At 38.3% G+C, this 24,950-nt stretch overlaps 1 protein-coding gene across 12 annotated transcripts in view; it reads right to left on the bottom strand.

Annotated features, from left to right (window-relative positions):
* The window catches only part of Enox2 (ecto-NOX disulfide-thiol exchanger 2), a 271,673-nt gene that overhangs the window by 129,760 nt on the left and 116,963 nt on the right, over positions 1-24,950 (bottom strand). For 7 of the 12 annotated variants that reach the window (XM_048450363.3, XM_048450361.3, XM_048450356.3 and 4 more), the window contains one exon: positions 22,116-22,259. The exons of the other annotated variants lie outside the window; for them this stretch is intronic. Coding sequence is in view for 2 of the 7 variants with exons in the window: in XM_048450355.3 (XP_048306312.1) it covers positions 22,116-22,259 (144 nt within the window). In the remaining 5 variants the exon portion in view is untranslated. The remainder of the gene's footprint in view (positions 1-22,115; positions 22,260-24,950) is intronic. 12 annotated transcript variants of the gene reach the window in all.

The raw sequence follows: 24,950 nt of genomic DNA, 5'->3' as shown, positions 1-24,950 counted from the left end.
ATTTAGCTTCTCTAGGATCACGAATTATAGGCTCAATGTCCTTTAATTATGGCTAGAATCCACTTATGAGTGAGTACATACCATATTTATCTTTTTGGGTCTTGGACTTCCCACAGGTCAGGGAACCCTGACTGCTCTTTGGACTGGAGAGGGAGGGGAAGGGGGATAGGGGGAGGGGGGAAATTTTTAATCAGAAATAAAAAATTTGCTGAAAAAAACCAAAAACAAACAAAAAAGATATATCTGACATAATATGGTGAACAACATTCTTTAATTGCAAAAATAATTGTGTATATGTGTTGGCATGTCCACGTCCTTGTGCACCTTTGGTGATCAGAAGGCAACCTTTAGGAGTCAATTCTTTCCTTCCACTGTATGGATCCCCAGGACTGACCTTAGCTCATCAGGCTTGGCTATAAGCACCATTATCAACTGAACCATCTTGCTGACCATTGAAAATATTTTAATACCCTTAAGTCTTGTGCTTAAATCATATTCAGTTTTCTAAGGTTAGTGAGATATTCAATAGCATTCTTCTACTGAAGCTTTTAAAATTTAGTTTTTGAATTTTGTATCTGATAATGCTTGAATGCCATCAAGAGCACATGTTGAACTGACATTGCAACAGTATTTGAAGTTGGGAATTTTGAGAGGTGACTAAATCACAAGGGCTCGGCTCTCATGAATGAATTAATGTTGTTTTAGGTATAGGTTGGTAGAATCAAGTGCCTGAACAGATGGATCAATTCAGCCTCGCTTCTTTTCTTCCTCTCCTTCCCCCTTTCTCTTGTGGTTTTTGCCTGGTGGTGAGCCAGCTAGAAGGCACTCTTCAGATACAATCCTTGATCATGGACTTCCTAGTCCCTAGATCTGTGATGAACTAAACTATTTCCCACTTCCACTTATTAAATACTCTTTTATATTTTCCATTATTCTTATATGCTATCTGTGCCCTGTATAAGGACATGCATACATGCAGGAGTTTCTGTAACAAGAGGGGGCCGGCTTGTTGGGGTTTCTGTTCCCACCCAGTACCCTACAGCCAGCAAATCCCAAAGAGAAATAACACACAGGACTTCATAAGGTTATAAACTGATTGGCTCATTAGGTCAGGCTTCTTGTTAACTCTTATAACTTATATTAACCCATTATTCTCATCTATGTTAGCCATAATGGCTCCGTACCTTTCTCAGCTGGGCAAGTTACATGCTGCCTCTTCAGTGGTCTGCACAGGAGTGCTGAGGGAGCTCTGCTTCCAGAATACTCCCAGTCTCTCTGCTCCACCCCTACTTCCTGTCTGGCTTTCCCACCTATACTGCCTGCCTGGCCAATCAGCGTTTTATTAAAATGATTGACAGAATACAGACAATTCTCCCGTATCAAGTTTCCTTCTGGAACTTTCTTAGATTCTAAAGCCTTTTACCTTTATTATTATATTGTGAAGATGTTCACTATAAAAAACATAGTTGGAGCTTAAATGTGTATAAATATGTCAACAATACATAAGAAACACTATTGCTGTAAGAGGAGAAAGTGTGAATTTGAATTCAGGAGATTTTTTATTTAGATTGAGCTGAAAACATAGGATACTCTTGGCAAGGAATCCAATGTTGTATCAGGACTCAAAGAGGAAATGCTCAAAATGTCTAGCAGAAGATAAAAGTGACTTGTATTTGAATATGAGGATTCAACACATTTGAAATATTGAGGGTAAGATGTGAGAATGGAGGCAGGTATTCAATCTCAGGCCATTCGTTTTCTTTGTCTTCTTTTCTGCCCATAATTGTAAATGGTGAAAAATAAGGGAGAGTAAGGACTCCAGAGATGTGGGATCAACTTCAGTTCTGCCACAGCACTATATGTGATATCTGGACTGCAGCTCAGTTAACGCTGAAGGAGGGGGGCAGGTTCCTAACACTGCACACACAAAACTCCTTGGAAATATTTTTTATAAGTGTCTCCAATAAGAGTCTCTGCTTCAGGCACTCCCCTCTTACTGTTCTAATGCTGCTACAATGACAAATATTTACATACTTGAATACACCCCTTGCCATGTTGACTCTGAATCACTGAAAGATGATCTCTAAGTCATCTGTCTTTTCCACCACCCTGTCCTGCCCCTTACAGCACCTTTTCATATGTTTTGGCTCTTTTCTTATTCCCATCTAAGCTTTCAGTTTAATATTGGGCCTCTCAGGGGAATACTTGGCCCTTCTGGAGGTGCTCAGGGCTATAAAATCTTGCCCTGGAAGGAAACTGACCGCTAGTGGCCAACGAAATTTGAAAGACTTGAGCACCTGCTCCACAAAGAAGGGGATAGAGTTACCATGCCAGTGCTAACTTACAAAAATAACTCTGGGGTTCAGTAGGAAGCAGGAGCAGCCTGATCCTTTCAAAGAACGGTTGAGAAAAACGTAGGTGGGAGGTTGGAGTCAGGGTGCACAGAAGATGGAATTCTGAATTATAAAGCTATTCTTGAAGGTCTGACTTTTAGAACTCCCCCACTAGATCAAGACACCAAATACAGCTAGGATGGAGGCAAGAGAATGGGGCAGAGAGGGGAAGAAGATGGTCAGTCTAATATTCAGCTGCTTTTTAAGCTTCTCTATCCTTATGAAAATTTTAAATTACACTAAAAATGAAAACATGCCTGATTGTTGGAGCGAATGTTTACTGAATTAATTTCAGAAATAAAATATAAACACTACCTTTTTTATAGTCTAGGGGAATATTTTCTTCTCAAGCCACAGCCCTTCAGCAACAGGAAGCTAATTATCACCCCAGAACATTTCTCAGTGAAAAATCTGTCATTCTGTAATGCTTAATGTCACATCTCAGTTTTCTTATTTTTACCATCTGAACACCCATCAATCCAAATGAACATCATTTTCCCTTTCATAGCTTAAAGATGTCACTAGCACTTGGTCAAAGAAAATTCTAAAAAGGGACAAGGCATCTTTTTTACTTAGCTGAATGCTCACATTGACTTTTCATGAAAATAGCATACTAATGGACTTCCTGAGAGAAAAATACAGATATAATGCACTGGTACTTATTAAAGGCATAAGAATTTACTTTTATTATTCTTGTATAACCTCACTAATTCCAACTCAACACTAACAAATGCAGGTCCTTTAGAATTACTAGGGAAAGATTTTTTTCATCAGCAGATGAGGACAGTTTCTATTTACTAAGTGTAAATATCTTGAATACAGAAGCCAGATCTTACTCATCTCTCACTTGCTGTTAGAAATTGTCACATTCATTTATTCTTCTATCAGGCATTACCTAACACATAGGAGGCATATAGTAATGTTGATCAAATACACATAAGTTATATTCTTTGTTTCTAACTGCCTACTTCCATGTATGGCTCTAAATTGTTTATATAAGTTGCTAAATATTAGCCTGGCAGGTTTAAAATTTTTCTTCACAAATGTTTTATGTATTGGCTGTGATTTTGTTTTATGATCTTGCACATAATCTTCTAGTCCTTAAGAATATGGATGAGAATTTAGGACAACGTCCCCTGTGCCTAAAGCAGTTCAGCTTCCTTTAATAGATACCAGACAGAACTTTTTCAGACCTCATTTTGTTTAACCACATACTTTCAAGCAGCAACTAGACATCTGAGAATTGTAGCACAAAACAGCTGGGTATATGATGTTAGAATGCTTGGTCACATTCTTTTCAGCACATAGCAAATTCCAAAGCTTTAATGACAGGTGTGTCCTGCTACCCTATTTTTCTCTCAAAGAGCATCTGGAACTAGTCTGGTAAACAAAACAGGAGCTTCTCTGCCAACTACCACAGGCCAGATGACTCAATAGCACAGAAAACATAATTTGATCTATGTACTTAGTAGACTTCTGGGGTCAATGGGATCAGGGTACTCTCAAATATCTGGAGGATGTGGTTTACCATACTTAGGGATGTCAAAAGTATCTACAAAAAATAACTTTATAGAAGAGATATAGATGATGGCTTACTGTAAAAAAGGTGACAAAAACATGAGAGAGTTTTAGACACACATTTAACAAAAAGCATTGATTGCTATGACATAAAAGACAAATCTATAAACTAAAAAGCCAACTATAGAAAATGGCAAAAGAGATCACAAATGAATTCTAAAAGAAACACAAAAGCTAGTAAACACTTAAAAATATGATTAAATTTACTATTAATCAGAGAGACAAGAATTAAGCAAAAGTGCAGCTACTATTTCTCAAACTGGCCAGATTCATAGGATCCAAGATACCAAGGTTGGGAGGAGGATGTAGTGAAGGCTTTGCGAAAGGGATTAGGGGAACTGTAGTCATCAGATGTACTAAGTAAGCCCTGAGCCTGTGAACTCTGAAATCTTACTTCTTGGGCTGTACACTCATATTTGCTCATGAGTCTAAACGATCAATCTCACTGAGTATACCAGTAACGAACGTCCCAACCCAAAACGTGGTAATATAGTCATTAAAAAATGTGGAGATAAGGGTGCAAGTTCTGCAAAAGCAGGCTAGAAAAAGTGCTGTAGTCTTCTGGAGGCCACAAAATATCTGTGCTTGTATCAGGTATTGGCTACATGAAGAAGCTGGTTGTGAAAATTCACTGGTTCGTATATGTATTTGGATTTACCTCAATAAATACTTTAAAGTTAAAATCAGATTTGCTATACCCATGCTTTAATGGAAAAGAAGGTTTCACTACAAAGAAGAAATTCTGAGCTGCATTCATTTTCTTTAATTCTTTTACTCTGAGATTATAGAATAATTAAATCATCTTCTCCTTCCCTTTCTTCCCTCCAAACCATCCCATATACCCTCTTGCTTTCTTTCAAATGCATGGCCTCCTTTTTCATTAATTGTTGTTACATATATAGGTATAGCGGTGTGTGTGTGATCATGTGTCTGAGAGAGTGTGTGTGTGTAGTAGCAGTAGCAGTAACAGTAGCAGTAGCAGCTTCTTTTTTAACCCAGGGAAAGTTATCCACACTGCATCACAACTGAGTTATGTATAAAAGTGGGATAATTATACTCTACTTAAAAATAGGTCATTGAGAGAACTTAAATACTTTACATTTCTTTTTTTATTCCTTCCTTTTTTCTTTTTCTTTTTTTCTTTTTTTTGGGGGGTTTTTTTGAGACAGGATTTCTCTGTGTAACAGCTCTAGCTGTCCTGGAACTCGCTTTGTAGACCAGGCTGGTCTTGAACTCATAGAGATCCACCTGCCTCTGCCTCCCGAGTGCTGAGATTAAAGGCATGCGTCACCACCGCCCAACAAAATACTTTCCATTTCTATGCTTTCTGGCTTTTCAAACTCTAACAATCTACTAAATTTCTTGTACCTACCCCATCTCCTCCAATCCTCCCTGAATATATTTACCGAGGTCCACACAGTATTTGCTTTTGAGATTTCAAGTCTTGTTATCCCAACACTAGTTTCTCATTGCAATCTAGTGCAAAAGTCGTTTGGGGTATTTTCTGAAAATACAGCTTAGGTTTACAACATCACATTCCCTGGAAAGGAATATGGCACAGTGCAATGCCCAGAGGTCTTGTGGGACTTCTGAAGAGAGAGAGCACTGGGAAGAAGACAGGCAGAGTCGCCAGCCAGACACAGAGGAAGCACGATGGGCAAAATGGAGATAGGGTAATAGGCACATGGAGGAATGTACATTTAAAATACTTTAAGTTATAAGAACTAATGGGACAAGCCTAAGCCGAGGCAAAGAATTCATAATTAATAATAAGTCTCCATGTCAATTTTTGTGAACTGGCAGCCCAAAGACAAATCCACCTACACATAGGAACTGCCTTCTACAATATTGGGTTTGAAGGTTATTGCTTGAAAGTTCTTCCATGAGCTCCTGTATCCTCATTCCACTGAGTGTAAAATGGCAACAGTATACTCTCTTGGTATCTGCAGAGTGATTAGTTCTAGGATCCCCACTGATGCCAAAGCATGTTCCATTTACTAACAAAATGGTGCAATGTTAGAATATGACTTATACATGTCCCCATAAATACTTAAGCCAATGATAGATTATTTCTAGTATCTAATACAGTGGAAATGGTTGTTATACTGTAGTGTTTAGAGAATAACAAGAAGTCTGTCCTTATTCAGTACAGACAGTATTTCATAGGTAAGGTACTAGCAATTGCACTTAGGGTCTTACACATGCTAGGCAAGCACTCCAAAGCCTAACATACTTTTTGTCACTATTTCTGATCCATGGTTGACTGAATCTAAGGATGCAGAACCTGACATCACAGAGTCACGGTGAAACGACTTTAACCTTTTGGTGCATGACATCCTAAACCACCCTTAATTTTACTAGCTAGGGACCTAGGAAGAAAGCAAGGAGTCAAGTTCTTCAGCTCCTACTACTTGACTCACATCAATCAATGAAGAAACCACTTCTAAGCCATCTGAGCAGGAAGGTTGATGGCTTCCCAACCAACCAATAGGCCATTTGACAGGAGAGCAGAGAGTCAAGGCATCTCCTTCTCTATAGGCTGTGCCACAGAGAGTGGCTTCCCACAGCCAAGGACAACAGTCTTAATTGATGGCAAGCCCCAAACTGAATGATCTGGAGTTCTCCCTTCAAATACCTAATGTGGGAAGAGCGGCTTAACAGAGACCTGGCACAAAATCAAGAGAAGCTGAAATCTTGTGGTTACCCTGCTGAGATAATTTCAGACGCATTAGTCAATGTTTCTCAGGCTGTTCATCGTACATCAGGGTAATTATGGAGGAGAATAAAAACAGCAAGATTAGAAAACAGCTTGCCAGAAGAACCGCTATATTTGCATGAAATGACATTTAACTAAAAATCCAAAAACAGCAGATAGCTGTGACTTGTCACTTTCGCACCTTTATGCCAAATCCCGACACAAACTCAAACTCTAGTATTTACTGGAGAAGGAAAGGCTGGGGCCCATGGTTAGTCACACAGGCCTCCTAACATTTCTCTCATACACTCTCATGCTAGGGATGTCCCTTACGTTTCAAGACTTAAATGACCTTCAGGAATTAATCTGTGGAAAGAAAGCACACTTACAACTTGTTTTCTTTGCTTTCCATATTTGAACCAAGGATCTTCATAGATTTTACTTCATCCTCTCAAAGTTCCTTTGAGCGCACATTAAACTAATATACAAGCTCATGAGATGGCCTTCTCTCTCCAAATGACTATGGACTTTCACTCAATTCTTTGCCTGGCATAGATCCCAGCATACAATACCCACTCAGTAAATATTTACGCTTATTTACTGTGCATTTATTTAGTAGTCCTTCTTTCATAGCACTAAGCATGAGTGCAAATAATTATTTGCTTAATGGCTGTCTTCCTCATTAGGCTATGTCACAAGGCAAGGGACGTCTGTCTTATTCACAGTTTACTGTAATAGCTTAGTGCCTACCAAATGACTCACACTTATTAAGACTAAATAAATATTAATTGAACAAAACTGCAATGTACTAAGCACTCTTTATTTAATTTCTGAAGGAATTCTAAAATAGCTTCATACTTGGATTACTGGTATTTTATGGTAAGGAAACTGAGAAGGCCTGCAGCAACTTGTCTAGGGACAGAGCCAGGCTGTTAACATGCCTCCTCTAAAGTCCAGAGGATGTTTCATGCTGTCTAAGACTGAAATTAGAAAAGTACCCCCAAATAAAGGAATGAAGGTCTATCTCACAGGTTTGTTGTAACGACTGCTTGAGTTTATATATGTAAGGCACTTGGCCAGAGTGGTTGGCATAGAATCAATATTTAATATAAGCTACTGCTGTTGCTGTTGCTGCTGCTATTACTATTATTACTAACGCCAGTATGCAGGAAAAGTGACTGCAGTCAGCGGAAGCCACCTGCTAAGCAATGCCCCACCCTGTGAATCAGGGCACTTGTTTCTGCAGATGGGCATGTCTCTACTGGATTAGTGTGTAACTCTCATCAACCCTCACAGCGTTTCATAATACAACTTGCACAGAAGATCTCCTTTTCCGGTAAAATACAATATGGAAAATGAGGAATACTTTAAAATTCCATTATACAACAAATGGCTCAATGAGGATTACTATAGGCTACAAATATTAAACTCAACAGTTTATACTATTAAGGAAATTCAAAATTTAAAAAAAAAATCAAGAATGTCCTTTTGCTTATAGTTACAAGGAATTTCATCTTCATGAATTCCAGCAAAGAATCAGTAGATATCAGGAAACAGAGCAGAGAAAAAAATTGCAAATACAGTGGTCTCTTTGTTCTGTGTTCAGATGCACAGAAAGGGCAGCATTTACACACTACTTTATTTTCTATCTTTTCGTTTTCTGCTACCTTAGTTTCTAACAGAACTTTCTCAACAAACTCAGTCCTAGAATCATCCACATTACTAATGATTTTATTTATTGCTTGATGACTTCATACATACATATATGTTTTAGTTAAATCTACCCATATTCCCTCCCCTCTTAATTCCTCTTCTATCCCCCCGACTTTTCCTACCAACTGCATATATTCTTTTTCATTAAGATTGATTTTTATTATATCACATTTCCTAATGAAATTCACATGTTTTATATAAAGTATTTTCTATATTTAGTTATGTGTTGTGTATATGTGTGTGCCTGAATGGGGTTATGTGCACATTTGTGTGGGTGCTCTGGAAGGACACACACATAGAATGCTGTCAAGTGGCAGTTACAGGTTGTTGTCAGCCAACTGATAAGGGAGCTAGGACTGAACTCTGATCTTCTGCAAGAGCAGTGTCCACTGGGAGTCACTGAGCAATCTCTATAGCTCTGTGTGCTTTTTAAAAAAGAAAAAAAAATAGAGACATAACACTGTTTAGAGTTATCTCTGTGTGTGTTTGTGTAGGATAGCCTATGGCAGCTGGCTAGCCTCTAAGTACCCACATCTCTGACGAAAATGGACTATCCATAGCCCAAATACCAAGAGTCATTCATGGTGGGATTTCCTACGCCCCTCTACAATACATGCTGGTATTCTGGCTGGCTTTAATTGTGCAGGTCTTGTACATGCAGTCAAAGATGCTGTGAGTTCACATATGGAAAAGCATTGTCATGTCAAGCAAATAGTGTTTCGCTTGCAGACACCCACTACCTCTTGTTCTTACATTATTCCAATTGCTTCTTCTCTAAGGATACCTGAGCCATGGTGAAAGGTATGAGATAAATATTTAGAGTTGAATACCCCACAGTCTCTTATTCTCTGCATGTTGACCAATTGCATTAATTGCCATCTATGCAAAAAGAAGAGTCTCTGATAAGGGTTGAGCTATGTACTAATCTATGGATATGAAGAACACAGAAGACAGCTTATTATTGTATCTATGTAGCAGAATAATACTTTTTAGTTCTCTCTAGGTTCTATGGCCAAGCTAGTTATGGAATTTTGGTCCATTTAATGACTACTAGGAATGAAGTCCCTCTTGTAGAGTAGGCTTTAAATCCAATTAAAAAGTAGCTTGTGATTACCATAACATTTGTGCCACTATTGCAACAATGAACATATCTTGATAGGCCAATTTTTATTCACAGTTAGGTGAGGTGGATGATTATTTTCTTTCCATGAATTTACATAGCATCTTCCAGCTCTTTGAAAGTTAGTCAGTAAGGGTGACATTTCTGAGTCAGTACCAGCATGATTTCTACATCTCCTATGTCTCATGTATGTGGTGTCTTTAGCAATAGAATCTTACCATCAAGTTTTAGAAGGTAAAACAATAGCAAGAACCTATAATGCCTGAGGAATGGGGTGGGATTCGACTAACCAACAATTTAGAAAGAGCTAACTGATACCAGTCACTGGCATTTTTATTTGATAGACTCTGGTACCTGTGAGAGGCACTATCTCCCTCTTTTTGAATAATTACTTAAATTACCACATATACATACACCTATACACAAACATACATACATGCATGCATATATGTCTGTAAGGATGCTCTAATAGTAATGGGGTTCCATATGACTTTTCAAAAGGTCTCTAGTGTTAGCTATCCCTCACACCACTTGTTTCTCTATCATGCCCCCAACCTATTTAACCCCCATGTTCCATTATATTCCTTTCTCTCATCATGCCATTTGTGTTCTTACCCTTTCCCTTGAAATGCTCCCATGGCCCTTTACTAGTTTTCTGATTTCTATGGACACTCCAATTAAAATGCACTTATCTAAAGACTCAAAGCTAGCAACCACATTTGAGAGAGAATAAGTACCGGCTGTCTTTCTGGATCTGGGATACCTCACTCAGAATAATTACTTTGAAAATATTTTGTTTATTTTATTTCATATGTATGAGATATATAGTTTTTTGGCATATGTAGGGCTTTAATTTGCATTTCCCTGTTGGCTAGTGCTGTTGGACATTTAAAAATAACACTTCTCAGCCATCTCTATTTCTTTGAGAACTCTGTTTAATTCCAAACTCCATTTTTAAATTGAGTTATTTTCTTGGTGTTGAAGTTTTTGTGTGTTCTTTGTATATTCTAGACACTAACCCTCTGACAGATACATAGCTAGCAAAGATTTTTCCCACTCTGTAGGCTACCTCGTCACTCAAATGAATATTTTTTTCTCTACAGAAGCATTATTGTTTCTCAAAGCCTGACTTTGCATACTTCTTGTATTTTGAAGCACAGTTGTCTAGGCATACCCACTTACTCCAGTGTTCCATGTGCCATGGTGCAGGCGGGGAGGTCAGATCGAATATTAGCAGGAATTGGTTTTCTATTTCCACTGTGTGGGTCCTTGAAGGAACATGGTCCAATAATTGAGTCGTGTGAGGAGATTTCTGAGTTCTGAGTGCTTATGAGAACATGTCAAGAAAACAAGACAGAGTGTGGCAATTTCAGTTCTACAAAACAAGGAATTATTCTTGAAATGTATTTTCATGCCCCTCCCAGGTGTAGTGGGTAGGTGTGACTTTACTTCCGATGACTAAGATTTACTGATTTACTTCCGATTACTTATTACAACTGGCTATTATTATTTCTTTATATGCCTCTATGGAAAAACATATTTTGGACACATGTGGCTTGTTCTTGTGATTATATACAGCTTGAATTCCTGAGAACTTTACTTGTATAACCTTAACCCTCAGGGTACAATTGTCTGATGCTCTGAATAAAGTTGGCTGTTGCATGAACCTTTAGCCTACCTCATTGATCTGCTCCATTCTCCCAGGTCCTACTGCCTCTATAGCGGTGATAGGTCCTGGGGATCAAACTCAGACTATCAGTCTTGGCAGCAAGTGATTTTACAAGTTAAGTCACATTACCAGCCCTCTACAAAGTATTTCTATTGTTATCTGTTAGAAGAGGTAGTTGAGACATTTAAAATTTGCAACCACATATGAATGATTATGTTGAAAAGGCATCAGAAATGTTCTGTATTTGAAATTCATAAAAATGAAATCTCTTCACTGTGTGGAACTAATAAGAGGCTGGTTTCACCTAGAATTTGTCTTGACACAAGTTGGAAAAAATCTAAATGTAATACAGGTATACTAGAACAACACTATTTCTTTTTTTCTAACACAATAGACTGTCATTGTCAGTTACTCTTTGTATAAAAGAATCCTAAGGATAGGTTTTAGAAAATCAAATCCTGTTAATCTTAAAGTAAATGTCAGTTTTTAGGGCTATGGGGGCTCTTACCCCATTTTTTATCATTTCATGGGGAGGAAGAAACTTCCAAGTTGTCTGTAAGGGCGTAAAGGAAATGCCAGAGAAAAGTCTCCAGAATTTCACCCTACCGTGGATATAGAGAAATGCCCATAGGCCCACCTTGCAGATAATTTCTACTTTCTATTTAAGTGTGATACGTGCAACCATTCTCAAGGACACTGAGATGGCAAGGAGTGGACTGATTCCTACTGAAGAGCAGGTTTGGAGTTAGATGTGTTTAAAGGCTTCAGTGAGCCTCTGGCTCAAGCTACATTCCTCAGAATGGGTTAGGTATAATGAGACTAGGGAGTATATTTTGGTTTATTGCAAAGTTTCTTTGTTTTCCTTGGTTTAATTCATAAAATAATAAAGAAAAGCAATATGGTACCTTTAGAGGCTCTCAAACTCTTATGTTCAGGGCAGTAACCACAAAAGTAGTTGACAGCTTTAAAAATGCTTTTCATATTAAATAGATTTGAAAACTGATACTTAGAAATGACTTCTATGATCTCTTCAAGGTCAAAAGACTAGTAGGTGACAAATTCAGTACCCAAACTAATTTTCACTGAATATCTAAGTATGTTCCTTTCTCTTACCAGCTCTTTACAGGTCCAAAAGACAAGAAAAAAAGACCTTAACTTTACTGAGTTAATAGAAAGGAACAGAACCTCTCAAAATGTAAGAACCCTCTTATGCTAAAATTGAGATTCACTGACCTAAGGCTGTTTTTTTTTTTTAACAAGTCTGACTAAAACTCAAGTAATTTGAAAGTGGGGGTAGTAGGTTCTCTCCTAGGGTCCAGGACCTCACTGGCCATGGGTAGCTGAGTATATTCACCAAACCAAGCATGTATTGAATAGATCTTTAACTGTATACTAAATACACATCCTTATACCTACAGGTGAGTGTAGCTCTCAACCTCATCAACGATTTTTTATATAACAGAGGGAATATCCACCCATAATTAATACATCTATAACATAACTTCTAAACCTAACACTCAGGGAACATTGCAGAAGAGGAACCAGAAAGACTGCAAGACACAAGCGGCCAGGATTGTTAGTGTGAGCTAGTAACTTCTACATATGACTGGAAAGCTACACCTATGAAATCTCAAACATATGGCTGCCTAATCAAGCCTTGCACAAGGAAATGCCAAAGTGGGTGGGGAGAGTCTCATAAGGTCATATTCCAGGATGTAGGAGCTACAGACAATTAGAGAGGGCAAACCAGTCTTCACCAGGGATGATCCCAATCATAGGTTATCCAATCCCAAGCAGTCAGACATAAACACATATACATATGAATATCACCGATGGGCACAGAAGGCTGTGTTTATACATACATATGCAGGAATAATATAATATACATACATGCATATACAACAATCAAAGAAGGGATCATAATTTTTTTGGCCATAGGAAAAGTTGGAGGGGAGAGAGGGAGAGGTGCGAATAATATAAATACAATACCTATATAAAAATATTCTCAAAAAATTATTTAAAAAAATTAAGAGATAGTCTCTAGACCAGCAGTTCACAACCTGCGTGTCACAACTACCTTAGATATCAAATGTCAGATATCCTGCATATCAGATATTTACATTATAATTCATAACAGTGACAAAATTATAGTTATGAAGTAGCAATGAAATAATGTTATGGTTAGGGCTCACCACAACATGAGGAACTGTATAAAGGATCACAGCATTTAGAAAGGTTGAGAGCCACTGCTCTAGACAACATCATACAACAAAGTTGAACTCACAGATAAATCATACTTATAAATGGTTTTTAAATGGATGAAGGGGACTTACGGGTGGGTTGGCAGTGGGGACACAAAAGTAAACAAACATCATGGATTTCTTCTGTGATTTGCTAAGCTGCACATGTACCATCTTGACAGAAGTAATTCCCTCACAAGTGTTTCCTAATAACAAAGTCTTTCTCTATCTGAAGATCAAAGAGCTTTCCCCTGGGTAGCAGCATAGGAGATGTGGGGTCTCTCATGCCACTAGCTTAGTTTGTTGCAAATCATATAAGGGTATTAGCATAGAAGTCAGCACTTCATGTTTTCTAGCAACAATAAATTAATCACATAGTGTGAGCCAAACTGAAATATTTACATAAGTTTGGCTATAATTACATCCAGGTCTCAGAATTAACCATGTGACCTCAGGCCTTCTCCAGATCTCAATTCTTTACTTGTAAAAATGGAATCAGATAAAGTTGTTTTCAAGTCTAAAGTATTATGATTCAGTTTTTACCGCTAGCTTTTTTATCATCAGCACACGAAGTTGACCACTGTCTGCTAAGTTACTAATGTCTAAAGACTTTGGTGCAATGAACTTACAAAATCATTCCAAAGCTGGTATAATGATTGAGGGAATTTAAGAGATGTATTTGCATTTTTCTCCCCTGCCTTTTCTGTGCCATCCTAATTCCCCCTCAAGACAGTCCTTGTAGACAAAAATTTTCACACTGAGATTCTATCAGACCAAGAAAGCAAGTAGTCTAGTTACTTTTTGATCCCTTCAGTTATCAAGATAATGGTTTTATTTTTTGAAACTATAATCAGATAAAAATGTCCAAAGGACTAAAGAAACTGAGTTGGGCGATTAGTCTATTCTTTTCTGTATTTTAATTCCACTGGAAGGAACAATAGGCTCTTCTTGCCTTTGGCACTATAATAACTCAGCTGACATGCGAGAAATACCACACTCCCAGACAGAAAGTGGTAACATTCTCCCTCTTTAAAAACAATCAATGTTTTCATTTGTGAACTTCAAACTCCATGTGAAATCAAAGTCTCAACCTTGTGAGTCTGAGGTAAATCAAAGGGCTTTAGTGTCACTGAAAAGTTCCCTGGTTTGTTGCTCTTTTTCTCAAGAAGAAAGGAAATAAAAACACTACCAGGCAGACAGGTGTTTCATCTAATTTTGTATTTCCCTTCAAGTGCTTGAGCAACTTCCTTGATAACTCACTTCAATACAGTTCTCCTCTATATCTGACCGAAGCTCTTTCTTGCTGCTCTGCAGGCTCACTTTCTTGCATTATTATAGACTTGCCATTGGTGGAAATGTTTACTGTCTTTACATCATTAATTCTTGCTTTGATTCTCAGAAATTATAACAGAAACTTGTGATAAGTTATTGTGATGGCTGATCATGGTTGTCAACTTGACACACTGGGAAGAGGGAAACTCATGTGAAGAACTGCCTCCATCATACTGGCCTATGGACATATTTGTGAGGAAATAAGAAGGCCCAGCCCACTATGTACAGTACTAACCCTAGGCAACTGGCCTTGGGCTATGTAAGAAATGTAGGTGAATGTCAGCCTGGGAGCAAGCTACTAATGAATGTTCCTGCCTCATTTCTGCTTCAGTTCCAATTTCTTTGTTCCTGCTTGAGTTCCTGCCCCAACTTCCCTCAACGATAAACTAGGACACGAAATTCAAGTCAAAAAAATCTTTTCCTCCCCCAAGATTCTTTTAGTTATGGTGTTTATCACAAGAAGCTAGAAATGTAGGATATCTATGACCAGGATTAGATACAAACCTTCTAAACATAATTTGTAATTGATTCTTTGAGAATTTCACATCATGTACCCTAATTCTACTCATTTACCAATCCTTCCATATCTGCCCTTCACCCCCATAGTGTCCCCTCAAAATAAAAGTTAAAAACTATTAATTGAAAACAAAATAAAACAACCAAAATAATCATCTCACTCCTCTGTTTTCCCGCCTCTCCAATACCTCTTCATTCATCTTAGTGCATTGGGAGCTGAGGCGTGTCACACAGTATACCCGTTTGTCCACTCAGCTTTACTTGCAAATGTTCATTGCAATGAGTTATTGGTCTGGTTAACGTCCTCTGGCTTCTGGTATACCCATCAATACTGGACCCTCACGGAAACTCCTCTTGGATATTCTGCTGTTGCTCTGAGTCATAGTGATCCTGCGGCTATGGCTCCACAGGACTGATCTTTTCATCTGGTAGGCCACAGATGGGGTAGATTTTAGGGTGGGCAAACTCAAAGGCCCTGGATATGTGTCTGGGTAGTAGCTGATTTGGTCAGTCCTGGGTGCTGGGACCCACCTCTGAAGTGGGGGGCAGAGCCAGCTCTTCAATGCCCAGCTCTCCCATGCCCATGATGAGGGATGGGACTACTTTCTCCTAAGTATGGGGCCAACTCTAAAGTGAGGGGTGGGACCAGGCCTTCTGCTGCAGTAGTCAGTCCGGAGCAAGGTTCCTATGTCCCACTGTGGTAACATCCGGCTATACTACTGTTGGGCCAAAATTATCTTAGGGCCTGTATGTCATGACCTGTAGGACAGAGAAAAGCCCGGCTCAAGTTTGAAGGATAGTCTCAAAGCTACCAAGTGAGGATGAGACAGCAAAATCTAGGTAGACATCCCTCAAGCCAGAGGGAGGGCTTGGCTTTCTCTCATTGGCTGGAGGTACCCCCACATAACAAGATGTCATTTTAACTTATATAAGCTGACATTCACAATATTAAACTGAGTTCCTGCTTTGACTTGACTCCCTATCATATCTGATTGTCCTGCACCCTGGGGCTGAAGAACAGGCAGATAGCACACTCACCTTTCCCTGGGGAATAAGGCTAAGGAGGGCTGGCACACTACTCTGAATGCTCAGTCAACTCTGATCTTGGGAGCTAAGCAGGGTTGTATCTGTTTAGTACCTGGATGGTGGTGGGTTCCTTATCTTAATGAAACATCCCTAGTGATGCTAGTATATGTTGGTCAAAGCTGATTTTCCTCTCTGGGTATTACTATCTCATCTGTATAAACTTATAAAATATGAAATTTCTTTGAGAAAATCACCACACTGATACGAATCATTAATAAATTGAAGTATTTTCCTGAAGGAACTGACGCTTGGAATTCAATCATTATTGCAAGTGGAAAACGGGTAGAGATCTCTCTTTTTATACACCTTAACTTTGACATTGGACAGTACATCCATCCCCAAAGGAAGCTCATTTGACTTTTCAAATACCAGTCTGCCATCCCCGTCTTCTTGTGATAACCAGTTCACCTAGGCCTTGTTTAAGCTTGCCTACAAGAGGAGGCCAGAGACAAATCAGGAGAAAACTAGAGGCTGTTGACATGGGCTGGGGAAAAAGTTTCTGGCAAAAGGGTCCCCTCACTAAAAGACCTCTTGCTCTTCAAGCAGGGGGTCTATAATGTCACTATCTTAGTGGAGAAACATAAAGTGGGAGGGTCTTCTTTGTATCACAAAATGAGGGTACCCTGTTGCATCATCAAGGAGAAGACCCGGCTGGGATGACTGATCCAAAGGAAGACAGGTACAACTGTTGCCTTCACAGCTTAATTTGGAAGACAAAGGCACCCTGGCTAAACTGGTAAAAGCTATCAATACAAATTACAACAACAGATAAGATGAGATTCATTCTCAATGGGGAGTTAGCATCCTGGATCTTAAAACTGTGGCTCATATTGCTAAATAGGGAAAAAAGCCGATGAACTTGCTACCAAATGGGGTTAAGTATACAGACTTGAGCTTTCAGTACATAAATACATTGAGAAATGTCCTTCACAAGAGGACCAATGGAACCAAATTGAAGACCCGGATATTTATCCACACACCGACAAACACCTGATTTTTGACAAAGAAGCATAAAATAGCAAATGGAAAAAAAGAAAGTATATTTAACAAATGGGGCTGGCATAACTAGATATCAACATGTAGAAGAATGGAAATAGACCCATATCTCTCACCATGCACAAAACTCAAGTCCAAATGGATCAAAGACCTCAACATTAGGCCAGTCACACTGAACCTCACAGAAGAGAAAGAGGGAAGTACACTTGAACGCACTGGCACAGGAGCCCACTTCCTAAATATAACCCCAGTCGCACAGACACTGAGAGAAACAATTAATAAATGGGACCTCCTGAAACTGAAAAGTTTCTGTAAAGCAAAGGACACGGTCAACAAGACAAAATGGCAGTCAACAGAATGGGAAAAATCTTCACTTACCCCACATCAGACAGAGGAAAAAAAAATGGAGCACAAACCTAAACAGAGAACTCTCAACAGAGGAATCTAAAATGGCTGAAAGACACTTAAGTAAATGCTCAACATCCTTAGTCATCAGAGAAATGCAAATCAAAACAACTCTGAGATTCCATCTTACACCTGTAAGAAAGGCCAAGATCAAAAACACTGATGACAACTTATGCTAGAGAGGTTGTAGGATAAAGGGAACACTCCTGCATTGCTGGTGGGAGTGTAATCTGGTACAACCCCTTTGGATATCAGTATGGCAATATCAAAGCAACCGTCCTCAAGACCCAGCAATACTACTTTTGGATATATTCCCAAAGGATGCTCAATCATGCCACAAGGACATATGCTCAACTATGTTTATGACAGCATTGTTTGTCATAGATAGAGCCTGGAAACAACCTAAATGCCCCTCAAACAAAGAATGAATAAGGAAAATGTGGTATATTTACACAATGGAATACTACACAGCAGAAAAAATAATGACATTTTGAAATTTGCAGGCAAATGGATGGAGCTAGAAAACATCATTTTGAGTGAGGTAATTCAGACCCAGAAAGACAAATATCACATGTACTCACTCATAAGTGGTTTTTAAACATAAAGCAAAGAAAACCAACCTACAAACCACAATCCCAGAGAACCTAGACAACAATGAGGACCCTAAGAGACATACATGGATCTAATCTACATGGGAAGTAGTAAAAGACAAGATCTCCTGAGTAAATTGAGAGCATGGGGACCATGGGAGAGTGTTGAAGGGGAGGAGAGAGGCAGGGAACGGAGCAGAGAAAAATGTATAGATCAATAAAATCAATTTTAAAATGTCCTTCAAAAACTGCCTGAAGTACATTAACTTCAAAGTTGTTGAGGTTGTCTCCATTCATTTTGTCTCATAATGACAAAACAGTCAAGGTTGGATACCTTGTCAATATGTTTATTTGGTTTATAATTCTGATGGTTAGAAAGTCCAAACTGTACCGTGCCTCCATCACACTATATCATTACATTTCACAGAGGTAGAAAATGAGTCAGCCATGTGGAGAAGGGGCACATGTGCAAACAAGAAAACAAGACAACAGGAAGAGGCCAGGCATGCCCTTCTGTAAAAATATAGTCTTGTGGAAATCAATCTATTCCTGCAAGACCACTCTAAGAGGCCAGCATCGATCCATTTACCAGGGAGGGAGCTCTCAGGACCTAAATACCTTTCACTAGGGTCCAGCTCTTAAAGATTTCATCATTTTAGCAATACCATATTTGGTACCAAGCTTCTAGCATAAGAACATTTGGGGGAACAAACACAGGAACCTTTGAGAGAATAGAACAACAGCAAAAATCAACAGTAACTTTCAAGACATTGGCTTCAGTATAAAAGGAGACCAACAGTTTGCTAAAAGGAGGCAATGTAGTTGGAATGAGAAAAGAAGGAAAGAAAAAGCATAAGGAGGGCCTGGAGGTGGAGTTGATTTTCAACATCACTTCATTTGCAGAGAAGAACAAAGAGTCAGCTCTGTCTCATAGCTATGGATACAACGGATAGACAGGTAGTGAGTGGCTCAGAATTGAAATGTCTGGTAGCTGCTATGAGAGCCTCAAACCCCAGCTTCCCTCTTTGGCATGTGGTAGTAAGCAGTGACAAGAGGAAAAGTTCCTATTCACAAACCATCATCCTTCCTTTTGTCTACTCCCGCACAAGAAAGAAATAATATTATGAAGCAACTCACCCATTTGTAGTATCACAGTATTGCCAGCTGGACTATTATAAGAGACTTTTTCTATAGCAAAATCTCGTTAATTTAGACTACACTAATTTGAAATTTGTGGTCATTTACCCAGGTTGGTGTTACCTTTGTGCTACTTAACAAAGAAAGGACTCACTAAACAAATAGTGTGAACAGGATTTCAAGAAAGTTAATTTAGCCTTCTAGGAGAGTATTCTACCTATTTTAAAGAATACACTGTTTTTAAGGAACTTCAGAATATTCATTATTTGAATGCAAATTGATTCTGCTAATTATAGATTAGTGTAATCTACTGTTAAAATCCTTTATCTGCAACAGTTAACTTGGCTCGCATTGAATAAGCTCATTAGAAATGAAATGTCAATTCTTTATAGCTGGTTCACAATTCAAATTAATACTATCCCTTTTACCCATTCCCATGAGTTAGCCACAGTTAGAAAGGTATTGCCTGAAAGTAGTCCATCCCTTATGATTATAGTGCAAAAACGAACAAGTGATGAAAAAGCCTGCAGTCAAAAGCGACGTTTAAAGTTGATGTTCTAAATCATGAGAACACTCTCCACGGCAGGTTCTACTGACAGTCAATTCTGCCCTTATTTAACATACATACGTGAGAAACAAACTTAGAAAGCTGGATAGGATTTTTTTAAAGGATTTTTTTTTGTTTGATAGTTTCAAAGTTTATTAACTAATTGGAAAAAGGAAAAGAATTGCTAAAGAACATGTAGGGGAGGTGGGGGTGGGAAAAGAGAAAGGGGGCATGGTTGGTATGTAAAATCAATACATTTTTTTAAATGAACACTTGAAAGACTAAATGACTGCAGACTGCAGAAAAGGAACAGGCCTTGTATAAAATATAGCTGTAATAACTAGACAACCAACACAACCCAGGGCAAGTTAGCATACAGGTAAAGTTGTATAATCTTCCCTCGTAAATCCTGAAAATTGTAATAGAATTATTAAAGTGCAGTAAATAACCAATGACACCCCTAACTGATCCACGTTCAACTATGTCAAACGTTGTTTTAAAAGGCAAATACATCCACAAGCACATGCACATGAAGAGGCATACTTTGTGTCGACAATAGATAACCTTCAAAAGTGAAATATATTGATGCTTAAACGATGAGGCTCATCTGTAATAAGAAAAGACTAGCAATTCATTGAGCGGTTATTGTATGTAACTATGATGTTAAATACCACCTACATCGTTTCACCTACTTTGCCTAACAATCCTTTGACGAAAGTTTTAGCATCATTTCTGCTTCACATGAAGAAAAGGGAACCTCAGAGAGGCTAAGGAACTCACTCTAAGCTGAGTGAGAGAAAGAGAGAAAGAATGAAGGAGAGAGACAAATAAGCACGGGGGGAGAGAGAGAGAGAGAGAGAGAGAGAGAGAGAGAGAGAGAGAGAGAGAGAGAGAGAGAGAGCTCCAGAGTTAGAACTCAGACAGCTCCTGGACTATCCACCTCACGTTTCCAAACTCTACAAAAAAGAACTCTGTCTTATATTCAGGATTCCATACAGGCAATATTTATACTGTACTTTCATTTTCCAAATATATACTTAGCAAACATCTTGACTATGATCTAAAAGACAGAAAATGATACTGTGTTCATAAACATACTTTGTTTCAGAAGATGCAAGTGAAAGTGATAGTAAAAAAACCCCTAAGAACATGTCTATTAGGCAAGTCCACCCCAATACCTCAGGTTGATGTCTGACTTAAATGATGAAACCTGAATATCAAATGATCAATTAATATTTGGTTTTCTTGTTTTTTCATTGAGTTTAGAGAGATTTAAGATGAGAATATGCCGACGAAATCGGAGGAATGAGGAAAGGATTGCAGGGAATGCTGACAACCCATTGTGCTGTTGTAGGGGAGTATGGAGAATCTGTTTCTCAGGTATTCTAATTAATTCTAAGGGTAGAAAAGACATGTGGGGCCTGCTATGGTGGTGAAACCTCTGATCATACAACTCAGTCACAAAGGCAGATAATTTTGAGGCCAGCTTGGGCTACATAGTGAAATACTGTCTTAAAATAACAGTATTCATGTGGACATGATATACATTGCAGAGGTACTGGGAGTTGGAGAGATGAAAATGTATGCAATTGCCTGATTTAGAGATAAATTGCTACATGTTCCATGTTCATAAAAAGACAAGTGGGTAGTGAAATAGTTACTCATACAATTCCTTTTCTATAAAAATCAAAACTCTTTACTTATTCTTCCTGCTTCAAATCTACCTATTCTTCGAAGATCTGCTAAAAATGTCACATGTGGTATGAAGCGCTCCATAATCTCTAAAGGTGAATCAAAATATCCCTTTTATCAGCTGTCTCCCTTGCATACATGTGGTATGAAGCGTTCCATAATCTCTAAAGGTGAATCAAAATATCCCTTTTTTCAGTTTTTCTCCCTTGCACACATTCAACTGCAGCACTCATGATAATACCAACTATTCATATATGTGGCCCCTTGTCAGATGATAAGGCATGGGCCTCTGACTTGCTTCTGCAGTCCCTATACTGCCTAGCACAGTGCCCACAACCTACCAGGTTATGGGGAAAAATTGGCTCGATAGCACTGATATAAGACAGTGCATTTTCACCTAGCTTACCTGAAGGAGTATTTGTTCTCTTTCTTTTCTTGCTTGAATCCCCTCCATTCTCAATGAGGCCATCTGCGACCAGAGGGCCACTGGCACTACCAAACTGCAGGGGTTCGTTGTTGTTGGCAGGGTCAAAGGGCAGCTGGTTCAGTCCTAAAGAAGAGAAAGAAAGCCAAGTCTAGACTCCATTAAGGACTGGGATCATCCCCAGACTTTATTATAGAGGCCACTAGTGGGGAATAAAAATCTTGTAGGTCTTAACAGAGTCTTGGTGTAAAAAGATAAATCCTTTATGACAGTTGCCCTCTGTAATTTTTGCAGATTTGTTGACAAGTTCAGAATTAAAATATAAGATGGTGACTCTGTCATTGGTTAAGAATCCTCCCACTTTTGTTTTGTACTTCTTCCATTAAAACGACAGAACTACCTGAATGCAGTGATTTGTGTCAATGGGCCTAGCTGCTCAGGAGGCTGAGGCAAGGAGGTCGTGTAGGTTCAGAAGTTTGATACCACAAACTTCATAGTAAGACTTCATCTCAAACAAAAAATATAGAAGTTGTTTTTTAGATGTTTCTGTAGCTGGACCTACTTTTCTTTGAAAAAGGTTAGCTTTGATTTTTTGAATTATCCCTTAAGACCTTCTCTATTATTTTGTTATGAGGTTTGCTGAACTGATGCAGATACGTCTGGTGTTAGTCATCTCCAGTGATAACACAAAGGTCTCTAATAACAAAACTGTAAGCTCACGGCAAATGAGAAAAGAAAAGAAAGATATAGACATTGTGGAGAGTTATTTACTTGCTAGAATAATGGGGGCTTCTAGGCCAGGTTTGCTGGCATTTCTCTCATCACATTCAAATGTTGTCAGAGGCATGGATACTTAACTATTCATTGCTGCACCACACAGGATGCCAAAAGGTACTTTCCACTTGCTAAGTCTTAGAGATGTGTCAAAATCTTCGACACTAAGAAGGGATGCTATCATTTGTGAAACTTATAGAAAAGATCACAGAAATCCTTCATATTTAAAATAAATTGACAATTCTGCATTGTGCTGCATTCAAGCTGCGGCCCAGAAGCTGCAGCTTAGACACACCTAAAGAGACGAGTACAGTTAAGTTCTCACACTGGCAGCAGCACACGGAATTTCAAGGGTTTCAATGAAAATGTCATGAAATACGGAAAGAAAAGCTTTGTGAAGGTCCAAAGTAAACATATTTCTTCCAAGCCTTATATCTACCACTTCCTATTTAAAGGGGAATCAGGTTGATTTGACAAGGTTCATTTTTTTAGCCTCTAATTTTTCTATGACCCACAACTGTACAATTCTTAAGACAATGTTTCAAAACATCAATGAAAAGATTGGAAGAGAGTCAGGTAAATGTCAGTCAAATCACAGTAACATGAATGCTGAGCAAAATGCTTTCCATTATTGTTTCTATTAAATATCCTTTTGTTAACATTTTTAGACCATATAAAAGGTAATTTTTTTTCCTTGCAACTAGACTCCACTAGGAACACCTCCATTAAGTGTCCTTTGGGACTTATCAAATATTCTTCATTTACAACATGTAAGTACATGAAATAATCAAACTTGCTTTTTTTTCTTAAGTCAGCTGTTCACTTATATCCTATCTACATCCCATTAATTATGCACCATAACTAGAACTAAAATAACAAAGCAGACACAGTGGTGTGGATCTCAATCATTACAAAGTGATTTAACAATTTCAAAACTTTCCTACCATTTCCTTCTGCATTATCATTCTGATCAGATCAAGTTCCAGAGAAAACAGAATGCTTGTACAGGGGAAACGCACAACACATCGAGAATGCAAATTTTTGATTTCCTTTAGTAACTAGAGCTGATTGGCAAACCATATAAATCTCTTTCATCCCTAGTATCATAAAGTGCATAATGAGTGATAATACTGCACAGGGTGGTTGCAGAGATTAAAAAATAGATGGCAGTGGCAATTATTTTTATTGTAAGTGAATTAAAACAGGATTTTCCTTATAAACTTGTTAAGTTCTTCTGAAGGAAACTCTGCACCCCAAAATTGTATCCCTTTTTACCTAGCACCACACTAATACATAGTGAATATTGAATGGATTTACTTATTAGTGGGGGTAGGAAGTTCGTTATATCAAGTCATGTGATTAAAGTCTTGACAGATGCTAGCCAAGAATTTTGCCACAATTGAAAAGTTCTAATGCTGATTGGAGCAATATTATTTAAAGTAATTTGATTTTAAACACATCTCCACCATTTGAGTAATATACTACAGAATGGGTAAAATGCTGATTAAAAGAAATTCTCAGAGATTAGGAAGTTCTGATTAATGACTTTTAATCATAAGAGCTTTTAATTTTGCCTTGCATTTGATAATTTGAAGAATAATGTATTAGTCCATTTCCCTGTTTATGAAGTAGGTTAGGACTTCTGAGGCATAATCTGTCAGTGGAGGCTAGTGAAAACCCCTAACTCCTGGGACTGACATAAATATCAAACCAGATCATGGATGTGAGACATTCACTATCACATCTGGCCCATAGCTAACGATCAACAAACATATATTGATCATTAAAATATATTTAAATCAAATATATTGAAAAATATATTCTTGATTGTCTAATTTATGACACTGCCTTCCTACGTCTTGCATCCAGCCCAGGTCAACACATCTGTTTCCTCTTGGAGGGAGTACATGAGATGTCAAGCGAGTAGCTTCTATGCATTGGGGTTGAATGGATATGGTAAGCTCAATAAATATTGACCACAACTACTATAATATTGATTTTAAATTTTTAATTTCTCATATTGAGAAAGTATAAAGTGGGGAA

This window comes from Myodes glareolus, chromosome X (genome assembly GCF_982192425.1).
Source record: "Myodes glareolus chromosome X, mMyoGla1.1, whole genome shotgun sequence".
NCBI lineage: Eukaryota > Metazoa > Chordata > Mammalia > Rodentia > Cricetidae > Myodes > Myodes glareolus.
Note: the sequence above shows the minus strand (reverse complement) of the source record. Positions and strands in the feature narration are given on the sequence as shown.